Source organism: Apus apus, chromosome 24 (genome assembly GCF_020740795.1).
Source record: "Apus apus isolate bApuApu2 chromosome 24, bApuApu2.pri.cur, whole genome shotgun sequence".
Lineage (NCBI taxonomy): Eukaryota > Metazoa > Chordata > Aves > Apodiformes > Apodidae > Apus > Apus apus.
This window is the reverse complement of record NC_067305.1, coordinates 5,096,869-5,117,275: the sequence shown is the minus strand read 5'-3', so window position 1 is coordinate 5,117,275 and position 20,407 is coordinate 5,096,869. Positions and strand designations below refer to the sequence as shown.

The 20,407-nt window shown below is 48.5% G+C and overlaps 1 protein-coding gene across 1 annotated transcript; it reads right to left on the bottom strand.

Moving 5' to 3' along the window:
• Nucleotides 1-1,597: 1,597 nt before the first annotated feature.
• Nucleotides 1,598-20,354, bottom strand: MAU2 (MAU2 sister chromatid cohesion factor). The gene is made up of 19 exons (XM_051639423.1): nucleotides 19,926-20,354; nucleotides 19,809-19,826; nucleotides 19,487-19,552; nucleotides 18,788-18,883; nucleotides 16,977-17,071; nucleotides 16,416-16,443; nucleotides 15,784-15,939; nucleotides 14,564-14,710; nucleotides 14,008-14,098; nucleotides 13,318-13,421; nucleotides 12,157-12,234; nucleotides 11,515-11,580; nucleotides 11,160-11,243; nucleotides 10,519-10,568; nucleotides 10,192-10,269; nucleotides 9,644-9,755; nucleotides 8,742-8,832; nucleotides 7,279-7,406; nucleotides 1,598-5,901 (listed from the first exon to the last, which is right to left on the bottom strand). Exons 1-19 carry the CDS (start codon nucleotides 20,352-20,354, stop codon nucleotides 5,827-5,829), a joined length of 1,992 nt encoding a protein of 663 aa, XP_051495383.1. The 3' UTR covers nucleotides 1,598-5,826.
• Nucleotides 20,355-20,407: the final 53 nt, after the last annotated feature.

The following is a 20,407-nucleotide window of genomic DNA, read 5'->3' as shown; positions in this document are numbered from 1 at the left end:
ACACTCAACTCTTCATGGCTCCTTTCCACTCACCCTTTTCTCTCAACACCTTTGTGTTCAGGATCTTTTCTGTGAGACTGAAGCCGAGTTTTCTTGTTGTAAAGCACCCTCCTCCACCCTTTGTACAAGACAATTGTAGCTACAACTAAGGGTTAAGAGCGAGTACTTGTTAATGGCTTCTCCCAAAGCACCAAAACCCACTGGCTTCACCTCAGGCTATTTGAAGCTGATGCTTTAATCCACAGGAACTTATTTCATTTGCTGCCTGTCATCATCAGGAGTTCCAGAACAGGTCTAGCACAAGGTGCACGTTACCACCAAGACACCTGGTAAAGTGATTTCCAGAAATCTCGAGTAACTTTTTTGCTCTTGTCCTGGTTGGCCAGTTTTGCCATCAGGCAAAGGTAGTATCCAGGATTCCCAGCAAACACAGGAAGATCTGGTTTCTCCTTTATGCTTCAACTAAGGGCTTCTGTGGAATAAGCTAAAGAAGAGCAAAAACTCTTCACCAAAAAAACCCAAGCAGCTGGGTGTTGTGCAGCAGGCTGGCACCTTCATTTTGCTTTGCTGGCTCAGGACAAGCTTCCACATGGTGAAACACAAAGAGGACCCACTCTGGATGTGTCTCCAGCTCTGTTAGGCAAGTTCCAAACTTTTGTACCTCTTGCTGATCTCTTTTAGACCTGTCTCCCTTGGAGTTTTGCCACCAGATCCATCCTTTGGGAGGAGATTCCAGAGTCAGGTGAGCAAGGCAGAAGGGAGGTGACAACAGCTCAGTTTATGTCCAATTTATTTTCTGAGGAAGCAACTGCAGATAAGCAGGGTGAGGAGACAGGGATGTCAGCTGAGCAGAGTCTTAACTCCAACAGAAAGGAAGCTGCCATTTGGGTTAAAATCTGCATACAGAGTAAACTTGGAACAGAATCAACTTCTCTGGTGAACTGCAAGGGACTGGCTGAGCAGTTCAGGTGGCACCTCGGACACTGCAGTTCAGTTTTACAACTCTTTAGTTTCTTTGAAGCTTGACTTGCAGACACATGGGTTCAGCAGTTTTCTTCCTTGTAAACTGAAGCTCAACATGTAAAAATACCTGCCAGTTACTCAGATTCTGGGATAGAAGACAAAAAAAGCAATCTCCATTCAAGCTGATCCCCATTTGGGAAGATGAAATAAAGTCAGCATCCTTCTTGATTGCACAACTGCAGTGAAAAATACTCCTGTCCTAGAGCAAAAAAAGAACAATTCCAGGTGTTTGACCAATCCACAAAACTCACTTTGTCCCAAACACCTGCCAGGATTCCAGGGCAGGTTCAGGGCCACCCCTGGCCCTCCCGGCGTGGGAAGCTGAGCAGTCAGGTGGACACTTGCAAGCAGGAAATTCTGGTTCTTGTTCCAGGCAGGAGCCTGCAGGCAGAGCAGTGATCTATCCCTGCTCCCCCAGAGCTCCCAGGCTTCCCACCCTCCTGTCCCACAGCCAGGACAGGGCATCCAACAGCTTCCAGGATGTGTGATGGGCAGAGCTGCCCACCTACAACACACCCTGCCCAGGCAGGACTGCCAGCAGCTCAGCTGAAGGAAGGAACATCCTACCCACGGCTAGAAGAAGTAAAATTAAAACTTTATTTAAAAATTCTTCTAATATAGAAAATGAGAGGAAACAAAGGCAACCAAGTCACGCCCCCGGTTCCATCCCGTGCCGCGGGTTCCTGTATTTACAGGGTCAGGAGGGAGCACTGGCAGAGGGAACAGGTCCTGCTACAGCTGGAGAGCTACAGACACGGGACAACACATGGTACAAACCCCAGGGAACACCCCGGGGGTCACTGCAGGGAACAATTAAATACACTTGCTAGGACAGACAGTAGAAGAGCACAGAGGGGTGGGATTTCATCCTGGCTTCTCCAGGTGTTCCAGACAACCTAAACCAACACCATTCCCTCCTCACTCACGCCGTGAAGAACCACCAGACACGATGGGAATGGGATCATCCAGCAGGACTGGGAAAGGTCAGTAATCCCTTCAGGTGAAACGGGACATGACTGAGCTCCTTCTGTTGTGATTTTACTCAGTGGAGAACTTGGAAAAGCTGAATAAACTTAAAAGCAGGGAAGTAAGATGGGGCTGCACCCCCCTGTCCCCAGGCAGCACAGCCACTGCAGGCCCTCACATTGTATCCCCATCAATTGTTGCTCCTGGTGGCACAGTGAGTGCACAGCTGGCACGTGGGGGATGAAATTAATGACTCATTTTATTTTATATTCCCCCCCAGCTGCCAAATCTAGATGTCTTTACATGGGCCTTTCTGATGTTGATGGTGTAGGAAATGAAACAACAGGCAAACACTTCTTCAGGCTGCATTCTCTATACATATATAAGTTTTTACACTATCTACAAAAAACAGTGATTAGATGCTTCTGTGTAAGTTCTGGCTACTCATTTAAAAATACTAGAGAAAAAACTGTACAGGTTCTCTAAATTACATCTTTAGAAGAATAATTATATATATATTTTTTAGAAGTTCATAAAAGACTTCGTGTTTGTTTCCAGAAAGAATTAAATGATTGGACAAGGAAGTTTAGAAATAGGTTGTTCAAATCAAGTTAGACAGACCAAGCACTTAACAGAAGATTATTTGTAAACTGTAAACTTCTAGTTTTCTGTTCAACTTTACAGACTCATTTGAAAATTAGGAAGAACTTCAGTTATGAGGTCCTTGTTTTCATCTCTGCTACATACAAAAGATACTGAAAAGCAAAAACTATTAAATAATTTAATATACAAGTGTCGTTAAAAAGCACTGTACATTGTAACAAATGTACATTGAATTTCAGAGATAGAAAATCACCCAGTTATTTTCAAATTTACATGATTTGGGGAATTCTGTGATGGGGAGAGGACTCTGGGAGCTCTGAATGCCTCGGGGCTGTGGGTGACAGTGGCACAAAAAGCAAAGCCCGAGTGGAGCTGGGGAAACCTCAGGTGGCTCCTCCTGACAGGACAGGTTGTTTAGCCAATGGTTCCTGTTCAACACACACACCAGAAGCAGGCAGCCTTGCCCTCAAGTGCCTCCTTCCCTCCCGAGGACAGACCAGCCAGGGATTTACCTTCCCCAGCAGCCTGGTTCACACACACACAAGGACTGACCAAAAGGCAGAAAATTCCTGCTGGAAATCCCTCTCCTGCAGCAGCACCTCCAGCCCTGCAGGCCCTGAGCAGCAGGGGGAGGTGAGGAGATGCAGCTCCCTGAACAGGCACTGCTGCAAAATGCTTTTCTTCAACTCAGCCCAAACCACAGCTCTTGAGAACAGAGATTTTAAAAAATATTTCCTCGTAGAAGCAGCACTTTTTGTGGCATCTGAAGGTAGTTTTTGTGGCAGCCATGGGCATCAGTTAAGTAACAGCCTCAGACTGGATGAAGACAAGACTAAGAATGCCTGGATCCCCTGGATGGGACTCTGAAGTCCATCTTTTCCAGCCACTGGTCATTCCTCAGCTGCTGAGGCACTGTCAGGAAAACAGCCATGGAATTTGGGTGCCGAGTTCTTGCAACTCAGTGACTTAGAGAGGGAAGAACCAAGGAGTGACACTGCTTCCCACACACACCACACACGGGATATTGATATTCCCAAGGTAGAATTTACCTGATCATTCCTGACCACAATCCAAGGAGAGGACAGCTCAGGGTTGTTCTAACCTGCGCCTGCAGCTCGGCAGGGCTGCCTCGGACCAGGATGAGCAGCTGTGGAGCCACCTCCTCTCTACGAGCCAGGGCCCCAGGGGCAGTGCTGCCACCGAGGGGCTGGCGTGGGGACAGGCTCCTGCCCCTGGAGCCGGCAGCTCCATGGGAATTCCAGCTGTGGGATTCAAAGGGAACAGGACAGACCTCAGAGAACACCACCTCAAGGAGCTCGCGATGCAGAACACGGCCCATCCCCGTGGATTCTCCCTGTGTTTGGTATCCCCAAATGTCCTATATGCTAACTTAGGTTTCTTTCCTATTTTTCTGAGCTCTAAGGGAGACTCCAGACAGCACCAAGTACCAGGCTCTCTCCCTGTACTAACACTGAGGCCCTGTTATCCCCATTGCACATTTAACAAGGCTTAAAATACACCTGCAAGAGGATGTGTTTGAGAACAGGATCCAAATCAGCACTGCCCGTCCAGCCAAGGGAACAAAACCCTGGGCTGGTAACTGGACAAGCACCTTGTCCCCTTCACATCCTTCAGTGGTAGAAACTGAGGGCTCTGAACTACAAAAAGCAAGTGTCTCTGTGAGCTGTGGCTACCCAGGGGACGAGGCTGGGAAAGAATGACCAAAAAAGATTTCACAGCATTCCTCCTCCAATTAAAGTTCTAAAGGTTTGAGGGGGGGAATCAAGCATTTCCTTTAAAATATTCTCCTCCCTCAGAAAAAGAAGCAGAGAAAACCCTATAAAAGTCATTTTCCTAGCAGATTCCTTTCCCCTCCACCTCGGAATTTGGGAGATAAATATGCAGGAGCTACCAAGAGAGAAAAAAACACCTTTATTCAACCCCAGGAACCTCACAAGCTTCACACAGCACCAGGTTGGGCTGCCACAGATCCTGGCTATGAAGCTGCTGCTGCTTCATGGAATTAACAACTCCCAGAGTGTTTTCTGCAGAACCAACCTGGGCCTCCTCTCCTGTCCTGAGACAGCTGCAGAGACACAGGCAAAGGCAGGGAGAATTCACAGCTAAAGAGTTAAAAAGTAACAAACAACTGAGAACAGGAAAACTAACATAGAAAAGGTGGGAATTGTCCTGGTTTTTGCCAAGGGTAAGACGACAGTTTAGTTTTTTATAAGCCTCTGGCTTATACTGGGTCTGGGTTTGAACCATCTAGTTTAACTCTGACTTCAATCCCATGTAGAGATCATTAAGGCACAGATGCTGCCTCCCCTTGGCAACGCTGCAGGTGGGATGCAAAACCTTGTTCCCCAGTTGCTTGGCCCCAGAGGGACTCAACACAGGACAAGGACTTTCCTCCTTCCCTACAGATCCCAACTAAGCAGCTGAGATGGAGAGAGCTGCAGCTTTGCCCTACCCAGGACTGGGCAGCAGGGCAGGGAGACAGAAGGAAGATCCTCCCAGGGACAAAGTGGTGGCACGTTGTCACACAGGGATGAATCTGGGAGGTGGAACCTGCTCAGCTCAGCCTGGAGAACTCCCTGAGGACACCAGCACCCCTGGCTGCAAACACCAACACCCTGCCCCTCAGAGCTCAGAGCTCACCCACCTCATACTCACTCCAAACAGCCCTGCCAAGGGCTGCACTCGGTGAGGAGGGAAGGGCATCACCTCAGAAACTACATGTAGAACTTCAGGGCAACCCTACAATCAATCACGATTTCAACCCAATTCTTCCCAGGAGTGGAAGGGCACAGCAAACATTCCAACTGGCTGAAAAAGGATTGGGAATACAACTGGTATTCAAAACTCTGCGAGTCCTCTTCGCTTCCTGGGACAGTTTTTTAAAAAGTAGGTATCTAACAATTGAAGGAACAAGTGTCCTTTGGACTAAACCTTAATTCTCAGTAAGAGGAAAGCAGATTAAAACCAGCAGGTATATACACACTAGCTGTATATTCACACACCATGTAAAAGCAGCTTAAAATGCCCTTCTCACTTTGCCAGTCTATGAAATGTACGTTGTCTTTTTGCAATCTGTTTCCTACCAGGCCCTCACTACCAGAGGAGTTTGCTGCCTTTTCTTTGAAGAAAAGATTTTGCATGTTGGTGGTTTCTGTTTTTGTTGGTCTTTTTTTTCTCCTTTTCAAACACACTGTCCTGATAGTTTTTCCTCTTTCACAGGAGACTGGCCAGGCTGGTGGTGGGTCCGTTCTGTGCCTGGAACTGTACAGGAGGTGGTCCATCTGTCCACTGCAAGATAACAAACAGCATGAAAATCCTACAGTCCCTGCCTGGCAAGGGGAGACAGGGCAGGGAGGCCAGAACCTTGAGGTCATGAAAGATTTCATCATCACCACAGATTGTGTGTCAGGTCTGGCTTTGTTTTGCACGCGAGGAACAACTGGCCCTTGAGCAGGATTTCTGTGGAAGCTGCTCATTCCAAACCCAGCTGACTCCCCTGCTGGATCCAGGGGGAATGGGAACGCAGTGAAAGCATTTCCTGCTCTCACAGGTAACATCTGACCCTCCAACCATGGGAAACCACAAACTCCAGATGTGCTGAGAGCTCATTCTGCACCACAACCAGGGCCTTCTCAGAGCAAGGGAAGCCTCTGGTTCTCACCCATTTCAGTATGAAAAATATTTTCCCCTCAGATAAATCAAAATCTTATAAAATGGGCAATCTAGTATTTGTTTCTTCATCCTCCTCCCCTTCCAGATTTTTAATCCAGTAGAGATTATGCAAAATCCAGCCATGAGGGGGGAAGATGGGAGGTGGGAGCACTGATCACTGGCCCAAGGGCTCTCGTGCCATATGGACCCAGGGTTCAGGCTGGGGGGTCTCACCATGGCTGCACCACCAGCACTTCCCTTCTCAGAAGCCTCAGGATCCACCTGCCAGCAAATTACAGCTCCCTCATTGGCCTTTTATCCTCCTTCTTTCTCCCCAAAAAGGAACATTGGGGAAAAAAACCAAGATGTCAAGTTGCCCACATCTCACATTCCCAATTGGACATTTCAGTCCAGGGTGTTAAATGACCTTATGCCCTCACCAATGGGAAACCATTCTGGTCCTTTAGAATGGTGTTAAAAATGCTTCTGACAGGAAGGACACCAATAGCTGAAGTCCAAAGAAAGCTGCACCTTAAGGCACTGGCTACACAGACAAATGGTGTAATAATTGGAAATTCAGATTTGTAGATAAGGGGGAAAAATCCCTTAGGAATGTTAAAGTATCAATAGAAACTGGACTTTTAGCAGTGTACAACAAAGCATCCCCCCAAACCAGGAAGACTGAATGACCTAAACATTAAAATTCAACCTGAGAACATAGTTAAGTGTCTTTCAAGAGCAATGAGTTGCCCACCTGCTACCAAAGCCATTCAAAACCTGTAAATTCTGGTGAACCAGGAAAATGCTTCTAAGGAACAGACATTACCCACCAAGTAGCCCTTATAATAGTGAATGAATTCATGGAGTCACACTTCCTTTCCCTGTGGAAGGGAGTGAATTGGGGCAACTGGGTGAGAAGTGTGCTCAGCTGAGGAAAGGAACAGCCAAGGGAAGTGAAGCAGGTGGAAATACCCCAGGAACAAACACCTGCAGGTGCCCCAGGAGGCTTCATACCGTGATCAGGTTGTGTTCTGGAAGACTGCAGGCCTCGATGTGGTCCTGGAGCAGCTGCTGGGAGAAGTTCTGGTGCATCTGTGCTGCCTCATGTGCATCCATGGCATTCCCACAGGCTTTGTTCAGGTCTGGAAGACACCAGCATTGTGTGCTCACCAAGAAACACTGGCTGGGCTTGTCAGCTGAGCAGCTCTCCTACCCAAAAAAAGGCTGTTCCCTCTACCTGGTGAATCCCACAGGGATTCATTTCCACAGCCAACACACCAAAGTCCTGCCCCTCCTGAATGAAAACCCCTCTGAGGAGAAGCAGGGCCACCCATGGCGCCTGAAGCCTCCCCTTCCCCAGCAGCTCCCACTGCACCACTTCGTGTAACTTTACTTCCCAACTCTTAAAAAGCACATTTCAGTAGCTCTGAGAGGAGGAAGCCAACTCCTCGCTCCAATGAAGCCCCTGCTGGTTTGTTGGGATTTTTAGCTTCCAGCACCACCTAGTGGGACGCAGAGTCTCAGTGGTTTCTCCCTGCAGCTTCACCACCAGCAACACAGTTTCAGAGCTCAAGCAACACTTTTATTTTGTAATCCCTTGCTTTTGGGGGACTGCAGAAGCCTGCTGCACACTGAGCTGATCCTGGAGCCTGCTTTCTGTCAGGCCTACTCCCAGGTATTAGCTCAGGCAGATTTAAGACTAAGTATAGGATCAGGCAATGGGAAAGGTTGGAAGGGACCTGAAAGATCACCAGGTTCCAACCTCCCACCAGCCCAGGTTGCTCCAAGCCCCATCCAACCTGCCCTTGAGCACTTCCAGGGATGGGGCAGCCACAGCTTCCCTGGGCACCCCATTCCAGCACCTTCCTACCCTCATGGTGAAGAATTTCCCCCTAATGTCTAACCTAAATCTCCTTTTTCAGTTTCAAACCATTACCCCATGTCCCATCACTGCCCTCTCTGGTGAAAAGCCCCTCCCAAGACAAATACCTTCACTGCCTGGAAGGAGAAAAGCCAGTGCTCCAGAGCTCCATGCTCATGGTACATATGGCAATTTCATGTAAGTTGGAGCTGTGGGGTAAGTACTTGGAAAAGGGTCACGTTGCTGCTTTATTTTCTAGTGAGAGCCAAACAATGGCAGCTTTAATGCTGTGGGTCTGCCAAGGAGCTAGTCAATATTTGAACAAAGCATCCTGGGGCCTGTCTCAGTCAGATGAAACAATATTTATCTACAAAGTGATAGAATAGTCTCTGATATTTATTAAAGCCCTGACACAGAAGCAAAGCCTGAGTGAAACCTAATCAAATGTTTACTACAATGGTAGCTGCAGTCAGAGGGAAGCAGAGCAGCAGCAGAACCATCTCATGCTGGGATTTGGGAAACCCAGGCAGCCTCTCACCCCGTATTTCAACCCCACTTAGTACCAACTGGCTCTTTGCTGCTTTTTATAAGAGTACAAAACCTTTTCTTGCCTTACCTCTCAGCAGAGCTGAAGACCAGAGCTGCACAGACATATCTGGTATCTTGCTTGCAAGCTGCATGGCTGGTACTACCATATTGTTACTTTCCTGGTGAAGAGCAGATATCAAAAATAAATTATTTTTTTTCCCTTCCTTGCAAATACACATTGCATAGAAATGTTACATTTGTAAGAAAAAAATCAGTCTGCTGTAATTGCTGCCACATTCTGGAGTAAAGTGGAAACGCTCAATGGGCCAGTAACCCAAAGACATCAAAGAATGGTTTGGGTTGGAAGAGACCTTAAAGATCAGCCAGTCCCAGCCCCCTGCATGGGCAGGGACACTTCCCACCATTCCAGGCTGCTCCAAGCCCCATCCAACCTGCCCTTCAACACTGCCAGGGATGGGGCAGCCACAGCTTCCCTGGGCAGCCTGGGCCAGGGTCTCACCACCCTCACACTCAAGACTTTCTTCCCAAGATCTCATCTCAATCCCCCCTCTCCCAGTTTCAAGCTGCCTGTCCCAGCAGCCATGGGGTCTAAGTTGTGCAAGATAATACAAACATTTCATCCTGGCAGATGGTGAGAATTAAGGAGCTTGTCCCCACAATTCCTTCCAGAACAATCCAGCTGAATGATGGTATTTGTCCTCTATCCAGCTCCTTTTTTCAAGTGAATTTGGGTATTACAGAAACACAGACTTCTAGAACAGACTCCAAACACTGCAACTTTGTCTAAGTGTTATTAAACATGCAAATTACAGCTACAAAATGATGCAAGTCAACGAGCTGCCAACTTCTAAGAGGCACCAACAAACGCGCCTTCCAAAAAGAAGATTAATTTCACAAAAATGTCCTGATTTGCTTTGGCAAATGCCACGTGAAGGTAAGAGAGTAACAGCAGAGAGGGTGCAGCCTTACCCTGTGATTCCCTAACACGTAGAATATGTGACCCAGGAGCACAAGGGAACAGGCTGTCAACCGATTCAAATCTTCTGCATTCGACATTTTCAGCGTTTCTCGCAGGAACCTCCTGCCAGAACAGAGCACAAACCCAGGGTTTTCAGAGCTCCCCTTCCCCTCCACCATCCAAGAGCCACCCTTGAGAACCCAATTAATCCAGCTGGCAAATATCAGCCCTCAGGAATAAGCCTGTGCTGCAGGTGTCCTGAAACAAAGCACTCCATTCCTCAGCCTCCCCTTTCACTCAGCAGCAGTGACTAGAACAGAGGTTCTGCTTCAACAAGCTTTGTTTGCTGAACTCCCTAGATCCAAACCAAGCAGCTTTCCAGGATTCCCCCCCCCCCCGTGGGTAAAACAGAAGGTTGATAAAATCCAGAGGGAAGAAGAGCTTAAAGGTTTTACAGCAAGGTCTGGGAAGGAGGGGGTGTTACATTTTATCTCAAAAAGCTTGTTTTTAGTTTCTCCTTTTTCCTCCCTGATTTCCAGGTGCCCCGATTTCTACTCACTTGGCCTCATTGTATCTTCCTTGGAAGAAGGAGAACAGACCTCGGATGTAAAAAGCTGCTGCTCGGAGACAGTGAGAACTGGGGACAAAGCAAAGCACTGACATGACACACAGGACAGACAGATTTCCAGGAATTTCCCTGATAATCCCATTTCCCAACAAAACGTTACATCAAACACAGGGTCAGAACTTCTGCCTTGCAAACAAGTTGATGATTTTGTTGCCTTTTTTAAATTAAAGTGAAAAAAAAAACAAAAAGCCAGCTACAAATCCAGTAATTCCATCCCCAGTGCAACATCAGCATGGAAAGAGTTTCTGGAATTCTCACCTCACAGGGAAATTATGGTCTGGATTTATCCTTTCCAATAAGCTGTAAAGCTATAGGGCAGGAGGAGAAAGAAGGACAAGATCAGTGTTTCTCACAGCACCAACAGGGAGGGTTTTTATTGCAAGGGCACATCAAGGCACCACAAACACACTCAGATTTAGTTGGATGGGTTAGATCACTGCACAAACATTCCTACATCAGGAGTTTTCATGCCCATTTTGATCCTAAAATCAGGTTTTAAACAAATGATGCTTTCTCAAGCTTTACAAAACTTTCTACACCATGTTAGTGTTTCCTCAGAAAACTTGCAGCTAAGTCCCAAATAAAAGCTGCATCAGATTTGCTCTTTAACTAAAACCAAAAATCAACTGAGCAAAAACAAAAAGTCAACTTTTAGAAGCATCATTTTCACTTGTTAAGCTTTGTCACACTCAGCTAAGCCACACTCTGCAGCTGGGCCAGCTGATGCCACAGGTTCTTGACCATGAATTGACACTCCCCAGATGGAAGGAGCTGCTTGGCTGCCAAATGAGGCACCACTCAGCAAAAAAATGCTCAGGAAAAGACCCAAATCTGAGCCCAGCAGCAGTTTTCTTTCCCACAAAGTTGTGACTCTGAGACTGAGTCAGAGCCAAGCTCACCTCTTGGTGCCGGTTGCCTTCCCTGATGTAGACACTGGCCAAGTTTGTCACAATAAATGCCCACAGCTCTTGATGTGTAGTGAGCTAAAACAAACAAGACACCAACAGCACAGTCAAACCCTTCAATATCTAACCCAGAATTTGCTCCTATATAAATCACAGATTTGATGTTGGATATTTTCCTATTAATAAATCCTGTGATCAGCACAGAGAAAACAATGAACCAGTGTAATTAACACTGATCTCCAGATTTCCCTTTCAACTTCCTCTCTTCCCTGACCCACACCAAATTGCAACAAGCCCATTTCCACACTGAACATCCATAATGAAAAGAGTTTGGGAAGAAAAATCTCACCCTCAGTGCTGTGGTAAATTGTGCTTCTGCGTTGTCCATGCAGTTAACAGAAATGCAGTAGAGCCCCTGCAGAGACAGGACATCTCTAAGGTAACACAACACAATCATAGCAAGGAACACAAGGAAAAGCACGGACAAAACCAGGCATCTTAAAATATTAGCAGGGAAAAAAGGTAACCAGCAAGTCTTGGCTTCTTTTTCCCAGAGCCAAGTAAAACTATTTACACACAAATCCTGTCAGAACAGGATGTTCCTGTCAAAAATGCCCCATTCGTGTCAAAAAACTGTCTTAGCTTCTGATAATACTCAGGCAGAAATGCTACATAAACCCTCCCCTTCATGTAGGTCCCACAAGACACTGTTGTAAACATGGAGAGTATAAACCTGGTGTATTTATCTCATGCACTGACCCTGGTGCCACACACCACTTATTTTAAAGAGGGATTTAAGCCTTTGATGGGCTGAACTAATAGTGGGTGAGTCCCCACAGCAGCTCTGGCCACTGGAAACACAGACCCCATCACTCAGGATCACTCAATCTTGCTGTGTTCCTACATTCTCATTAATTACTGGTGATGAGGATGAGCCTTGGGGAGGGTCTCCCCAGGAGTGAAAAGCTCACAACTAGTCACAGACACTTACTAACAGAGTGTGCAGCTGGGCAGCGTGGTTGGAAAACAGCCTGGGAGACTGTTGGCAGAGCTGGCAGACTTGGGAAATCTGTGAGGGGAAAGGAAAAGAAGTTATTTGGAAATACTGTTTCATTTTCTGCTCTCGATCCATCCACTTGCATCATACATGTCATTCCATAGGTCTCAGGGATCGGCTGCAGAGCCCCAGGTCACGCTCCAAGCTGGAAGCAGAGGCTTTACAGACTCTGCCCCAACGCTCCTCCCATGCTCAAACTGGTTTTGAATTCCCTGCTTTGCAGCAGCTCCACCATATGGTGGCACCACCTGCAAACCCAGGCCCAGATCCCTCCCCACACGCTCAGAACGGGAGCTGGCAGGCAAGGGAGGAACGGCCATCAAAAATCTTCCAGAGGGTTCGTGCTGGTGATGAGTTTTGTGAGCCAGAAGCAACGATTATCCGTTCAGCAAGGCTCAACTTCCCCCTCAATCCCCCAGAGCCTCCATGGGAAGCTGCCAGCACAGGGGGGATGATCCAGCAGCATGTCCTATAAATAAGGGCTGGATGAACAGGATTTGAAAATTACTGTGTGAATGGCAAAAAACCAAAATGCCCAGTTTTTTCTTGTATTAAGTGACAGTGCCCCTCTCTTCCCACCCACCAGGGAAAGGGCAGGAACCTTGAGAAACAGTTGGACAAGACCTGGAAGAATTCCAAGGGCAGGTTGGATGGGGCTTGGAGCAACCTGGGCTGGTGGGAGGTGTCCCTGCCCATGCAGGGGGTTGGGTCTAGATGATCTCTAAGGTGCCTTCCTACCCAAACCACTACAAGATAAGACAAACACTAAAAGGAAGAGTGAAGAGCCACAAACCCTGTCACATCCAGGGGCCGACTGCAACACACCACCAGGAGGGTGTCAGTTGTTGCCACTGATCAGTTATTTTTGCCTCCTTGAGCAACTCCAAATTGTTCTTAAATAAAACATGGAAGAGGAGGCTGATTCCACAGCTTCAGAGCTGCAGCATCCCCAGCACCCTTAGGCCTCCCTATGTCTGTCAGCAGTTGAGCACTGCTGGGATCCTGAGCCCAAGTATCTGCTTCCAAACTGGAATTCCCATGTTTCCAAGGCTATCACTGCATCCCCCCAGGGGAACACTGCAGCCCCACAGGTACCTCCTGCAATGCTGTGGCTTTGTGTCCCGTGACAAGTCGGCACATGATGATGTGTTCCAACAAAATCACTTGGAAAGATGACAGGATAGGGCTGCAGTCCAACACTGGAGAGGGAACAGAAAGAATTCAGAAAGTGAGTTAAGGGAACATGAACACCCAACCCTGCAGCCTCACCCCCACCAAGGCAGCTTCAGCTGCAGCTGGTTCAGCAAAACTGATACAAAGATGGTTCTGCCCAGCTCCTCTGCCACAGGAAGGACTGTAGAGGTTTAAAATTCCAAAATGAAAGAAAAAAAACCAACCCCAAACCCCACCAAATCCATGATGCTTGAACTGTCAGGAGCAGGAGACTAAGCAGCAGTTAAGGAAAAACTCTGTGGGAACACACACTCACTTTGGAGAATCAAAAGCTTGGATAACCACACCCAGGGACAATCAGAAAGGTAGCAGGAAAATGCACATTTTTACAGCCCCATTTACTGAGTTTCAATAAAAACCCCCTAAAACTTGATTTCTGTGTTCAAAGTAACCACCCAGTTTTAAAACAAAGTTCTTAAATGCAGTAGAAACCACCTGACAAGAGGCTGACCCAGGCAGCTCAATTAGGTTGCTGTGGTTTGGTTTTAATTTAAATTAGCAGCAAGGAATGGAATCTTGGGGCATCAGCTCCTTGATAACCCTAATCCTTACTTTTCAGCTTCTCCAGCTGCATCAGTGCTTTGTCTGTGTACTTCTGAGCCTTCTCCAGGTACCCTGCTTGCATGGAATGCATCACTGTCACCTGTGGGAAAAGACAGCAAAGGTGACCAAAAAAATTCTCATTGCAAAGGGGGAAAGTCTGGGGATTACCACCCCTCCTCAGCTACCAGCTTTTCAAAATCCATTTTGACATCATTCAGGAGTGTAACCATAGGAAAGAAGTGGAGCAACTCGTTTAAGGAATTCGGAGTCAAGACTGTTGCTCTGTTGGTAGAAATAAGCCCACAGAGCTCTACTGTGGGAGTTAATCTGATTCTGCTTGGCTTGGATATTAATAAAGTTACATTCCAGCTTCCAGAGCCCTTGCACAGTCTCTTCAAACAGCAACATCATAGAAAGGAACAGTGTCACAGACGCTGTGGCAGAGTTAAACTGGCAGTGGAGCAGAGAAGCATCTGGGCTGCAGAACCCGGCGCTGGGGGCTCTGAACCATCCTCAACCAATTCCTCACTCATTAGCAAGAATTCAGTGCAAAAAAGCTGCTCACCAAGTAGACCAGCACACACATGTGCTCCTTGGGCAGCCAGTGAAAGAGATCAGCAGGGTTGCTGGGCAGGATCTCATCGTCGTGCAGGGTGGAGATGGTCTGGATGCACTGCTGGAGCTGCTTCAGGCACGGCTTCACGCTCTTCACCTGCCAGGGACAATCATCACAGAACCATGGGATGGTTTGAGTGGGAAGGGACCTTAAAGATCATCTAGATCCAACCCCCTGCACGGGCAGGGACACCTCCCACCAGACCAGGTTGCTCCAAGCCCCATCCAACCTGCCCTTCAACACTGCCAGGGATGGGGCAGCCACAGCTTCCCTGGGCAACCTGGGCCAGGCTCTCACCACCCTCACAGCAAAGAATTTCCTCCTCACGTCCAACCTCAGTCTCCCTCTCCCAGTTTTCATCCATTCCCCCTTGTCCTCTCCCTCCCTGCTCTTGTCCCAAGTCCCTCCCCAGCTTTCCTGGAGCCCCTTCAGGCACTGGAAGGTGCTCTAAGGTCTCCTGGAGCCTTCTCTTCTCCAGGCTCAACACCCCAACTCTCCCAGCCTGTCTGCAGAGCTGCTCCAGCCCTCCCATCATCTCTGTGGCCTCCTCTGGACTCCCTTTAGGAGCTCCATGTCCTTCTTATGTTGAGGACTCAAGAAGTGGAGACAGTTCTCCACGTGGGATCTCACAATATCCTAGTAAATGGGGAGAATCCCCTCCTTTGACCTGCTGGCCACACTGCTTTTGATGCAGCTCAAGGCACATCAGAGCTGCTGCAGCCCAGATGCTCCAACATTCCCTTCGTTGGGAAAACTTGCCAGGCAATAATTAAACCTCCACAGTCAGGACATTAGTTTGTGCATAAATCACAACAGCAGCACCACAGCACAGTGGCTGCTTTGCCTGTCCCAGGATGAGCACCCATCAGCCCTTCCTATTTGCAGGCACAACCAACAGAGGCTCCACATCTTTCCCAAAAAAATCACATGCAAAGTCTGTCCCATCTCCACCAACATTTCATGGACACAAGACTGGCCACCATGTTTATAAGCATATTGCAGGAAACCTTTCCTCAGGGAAGAAGAAATTAATGTAATTTCTTTCCTCTTCATTTAGTGAGCTTAAAATCTAGTTCCATTGCCAAAATGCGCAGCGAAAAATCAAGAGCTCTCCCCCAAATCACCTTGGTGTCAACATCAGCTGCCTCTGAGGCACAAGCCCCACCTACCTGCCCAGCATCCAGGTAGTGTGTGACCTGCAGGACCAGGAAGAACACCCGTAAGGACTCTTTCTGGATGGGGTTTCCTTGCCAGTTCTCCACGATCTGCCCGCAGAGGGTGAGGAGCGGGTGCACTTCCTGCAGCTTCCGTTCCATCAGAAGCAGCTGCAAGAAAACCAAACTCATTCTTTTTCTGCCAAACAGCTGAAACCCTCACAGCCCCACGACACAGCCCCCGGATGGTTGATTTCAAGCTTTACCATTTCAACCAAAAAGAGATTCCAAGACATCTTGCTGCAACAGCCTTGTCACGCGACCAGATTTCCCCCCCACCTCCAGCCCAAGGGCTCCAGGGACAATTCCCCTTGTCCTTATTCCTTCCCAAAAAATTATCTGCCATAATTAACAAAGGGGAAAGGGAGCCAAACCCATTCCCAGGAATTTCAGGAGAATCTTGCAGACTTCAGGCTTATCCCAGGTGTATTTTTTTTATATTGTACTTACTCAGATGAACAAAGCAATATATACACACAGGTAAGAATGCAAGACACCTTAACATAAACATGCACATGCTAATGATCTGATAACTTGCATTATACTAATAAGGAAACAGTTTATTTTAGAAAGTACATCCAACTCACCATCCCTTTGCTTAGCAGAAACAGGGCCCTGAAACAAAACAAAACCATGTCATGCTCAAAAAACAAAAAGCTACTCAAACCACAACTGTAAATAAAACCCTGAGGAATAAAGAAACCTGTGGGTCTGCCCCTCAAGGACAGAGAAGAGTCTTGAGGAAGCTGCTACAGGAAGGACATGGAAAAGGGAGATGGAACAGTCTAATTGTAGCCCCAGGAACCAAATTCCCAGCCTCTCAGGTTCAGCTCTGAGCTTTTGGACAGTTTTAGCTACAATAGTTTCTAAGGCCAAACCAAGCAAGTGAGAAAAGCTGATGGTAAACACAATCAATAAAATTAATGGTGAAAAAAGACTCCCCAGAGTCAGACATTGTGGCCCTTAACAGAAAAAGGAAGGGCTGGAGAAACTCTTAGATCTAAGAGAACACTCAGAAATGTTGGTTTGCCTGGAAAACCCACACAGCAATCACACACCTCTGAATAAAACTAGAAAATCTCTATATAAAATGTAGAGGAAACCAAAATATTTAGAGTGGGAAAGGAAACAAAAGGCCAGGAGCTCACCTGGTATATTCTGATCCCACCACCCGAGCATACTCTGCTCCCACTCCCAGAAGGTCACATGCAGATACTAGATCTTTTTCAAGTGTGTGTAGTTGCTGAAATGAAAAAAGGGCCATAAGTGATCAGCATTTTGGCATTCTCCAAAAAAAAGAAAGTGTAACATTTCAAAGGGAACATGTCAGCCCAGGCTCACACCATGTGGAGCTGCTACAGTTCATTAAGACCACGTGTGGGTCAGATCCAAAGAAATCCAATAAAACTGTGGATTGTTATCCTGGAGTAACTGGAACAAGAGTGTGTTTTCCAGGAGGAGGTCTGCAAGGTGTGTTCCAGGTGGTGGGGAGAGGATGAAGCACTCCTGCCAACTTTGGTACCTTCTCCAAACTCAGGCAGAAAACCACGCAGGTGTAGAGGAGGCACCAAGACACTGAGGTCCAGCTAAAACCAGGAAGGAAATCCCAGATAAATCAGCAAAGGATGTTGAGCTTGGAGGAAGGATCCTACTCACAGGGAGGCTCAGGGAAAAACATATAAGCTCCTTGTGAGTACTCAAGCATCAACTCCTCACAAGGCAAACATCTGAATCAGTAGGGATTCCACAAGTCCCTGCTCCTAAACTACACAAGGAGCTTAGCAATTCCTTCTGAACAAAGCTGGTGCTTGTTCAAGCTCATCAGGACAGGGGGAAAGACAAGAACAGGTGACTATTAAAACAGCCATCAAAGATAAAATTACTTCCTAACTAGTTCTGTGCTGCAAGTACCTGCAAAGAGCAATTATCTCCCTCAACTCTCTCATTAAACACCCCAAGGCTCCGTGGGAGCAGAGAAAAGGCATAACCTGGAAAAACAGGAGGAGCTCTTCAGTAACAACCTGCTCTTCCCACTGATCAGTTAACTTTGGGGATCTACCCCCCACCTGAGGCACTGGATCCATCAGGAAGAGCAGCTCCCCAGCTGAGCACTGGGACAAACACCAAACCCTGCAGATCCCAGTATGTGCCAGTGTGTTCCTAGAAGGGAAGATGGTCCAACCCGTGCAGCTGGAGCCACACTCGGAGAACTTCACAGAACAGGAAGAGTAACATTGCTCAGAGGCCTCTGCACCAGCTGCTTTTCCCTCCCCAGCTCTGCTCTGTGTGCTAATTAGGTTGAAAATAATCAAGCCAACACTTCAGGTTGGCAAACTCCAACTCCAGCAGGGCTTAGAAGAACATTTACTTTCGTTGCAAAGCATGAGGTAGATTATTCTTTTGCTCCACCTCTCAAGTTGTGTGTTACTAGTGCCCATAGGATGATCCTTGCTGCTTTATTCCCTACAGAGTGCCCCTTGATGCAACCTGGAGTCTCCAACAGATCATTATAGCATGAGCTTTTCTCCTTTTGCCTCTCCATTAACAGCAACGATTGGGGAACAAAATCAGAGCATCATGGAATGGTTTGGGTTGGATGGAATCTTAAAGGTCATCTAGATCCAACCCCCTCCATGGGCAGGGACACCTCCCACCAGTCCAGGCTGCTCCAAGCCCCATCCAACCTGCCCTTCAACACTGCCAGGGATGGGGCAGCCACAGCTTCCCTGGGCAGCCTGGGCCAGGGTCTCACCACCCTCACACTCCAGAATTTCCTCCTCATGTCCAACCTCAACCTCCCTCTTCCAGTTTTAATCCATCCCCCCCTTGTCCCATCACTCCCTACCCTTGTCAAAACCTACAGGCATCCAGGCTCCCTTAAAGAACACAAGTATCTTCCCAAACATTTCTCCACCCACAGTGCAACAATAAAATGCAGCCCTCAATGTTAATCACTTACTGCAAGTTGAAAAAGCAATCTACAGTGCCAGTAGGGAGTCTGCTGGGAAATCTGGATGGCTTTACGGAGCAGAGGTTTTGCTGTATCCACAGAATTCTGCAACAGAAACAGAAAAACCAGGCTTCTGAGAACTCCATCCCTAACAAGAAATGAGCTGCATTCTGTGGGGATCCCCCCATCACAGCCTGGTAGGTCAGAAACCTTTAAAAGATTAAAACAGCTGAACACACAGGCCCTCACACCTACACTCAACTGAGCCTGTTCTAAAGTATTTATAATTTAACTCTTTTGGCACTTTTCTCCTGTAAGATGAAAGGCAAACATTTTGCTTTAGTAAAGGTACAGACTAGTTGAGGCTTTTCTAGAAGGGGGAAAAATAAGAATAAAAATAGCCTAGGAACACAACAAAAGCTTGAGGAAAACCACCTGCTTCCCCCCCCTGCTCTCCAGATTAACTTGTCTTTGTCTAAATGAAGGCTAAAGAAATAGTTTGGCCAAGAAAACAGGGAGACCTGCACTGTAACTCCAGCAGCAACTCTAAAACAGACCAAATGCCTTTCAGCCTCACACTTTCATAGCCTGCTCTGCATTTACACTGCAGCTGAGTCCTGTCACAAATCCTGTCCTTCCTAGTGGCAGAGCACCCCAGGACCAACACCGTGCACATGAAACCCAGCCCTGCAGGCCCAGGACACTCACCTCCTGACAATAGAGCTCAGACAGAAGGCTGGCTGCCTCAAACTTAACATCTTCAAACTGGGGGATCTAGCAGCAGCAGAGTTAAGGAAACAACACACAAAGCAACACTCCCACGGCCAAAAAAAAACAAAAAACCCCTTCGCACAACACACGCGATAAGGAGGCAGCCCGGGAACGTGGAAGCAGGTCACAAATACCAACTGCACTCCCATCCCCAGGGCCAGGCTGTCTCTGGGGAGGCGGTTTGTTATCAGAGCCCCGGCTGCAGCGCGAGGGGCCCGGGCAGCGCCGCTCCTCGCCCAGGGAGCCAGGAGAAGGATACTTGCTGGGATATCAACCACTGCAAGAGAAGACAGCGGGTTAGTCTGCACCCCCCACAGGCCGGCCCCGCTGCCACAGCCCCCCCCCCGCCCCCGCAGCCGCCCTCCCGGGAGCTCACCGCCTTCTCCAGGTGCCCGCGGGCCAGGTCGCCGTTGCGGGTGTGGTGGTAGAGGACGGAGCCGAGCTGGAGGTGGGTGCGGGCCTCCATGCGGGCCGGGGGCTTGCGGGGCAGCACGGCCTGCAGGCAGTGCACGCAGAGCCGCACCTTGGGCGGGCTGGACGTGCGGAAGTGCTCGGCCAGGCCCAGCAGCGCCAGGTACCACGACTCCCCCCCGGCCGCGCCGCCGCCCGACCCCGACCCCGCGGCGGGCCCAGCGCCGCCGCCGCCGCCTCCTCCGCCGCCGGCTCCTCCGCCACCCCCGCCGCCCGCCTCCCCGGAGCCCGCCGCGCCCCCGGCCGCCGGCTGCGGCTGCTGCTGAGGCGGCGGCTGCTGCTGAGGGGCCGCGCCGGCCGCCGAGCCCGACGCGCCCGCCGCCACCGCCGCCATCTCAGGGCCGCGACAACACGGGCGGGAGGGGCGGGGGCGGGGAGCGGCGCGCG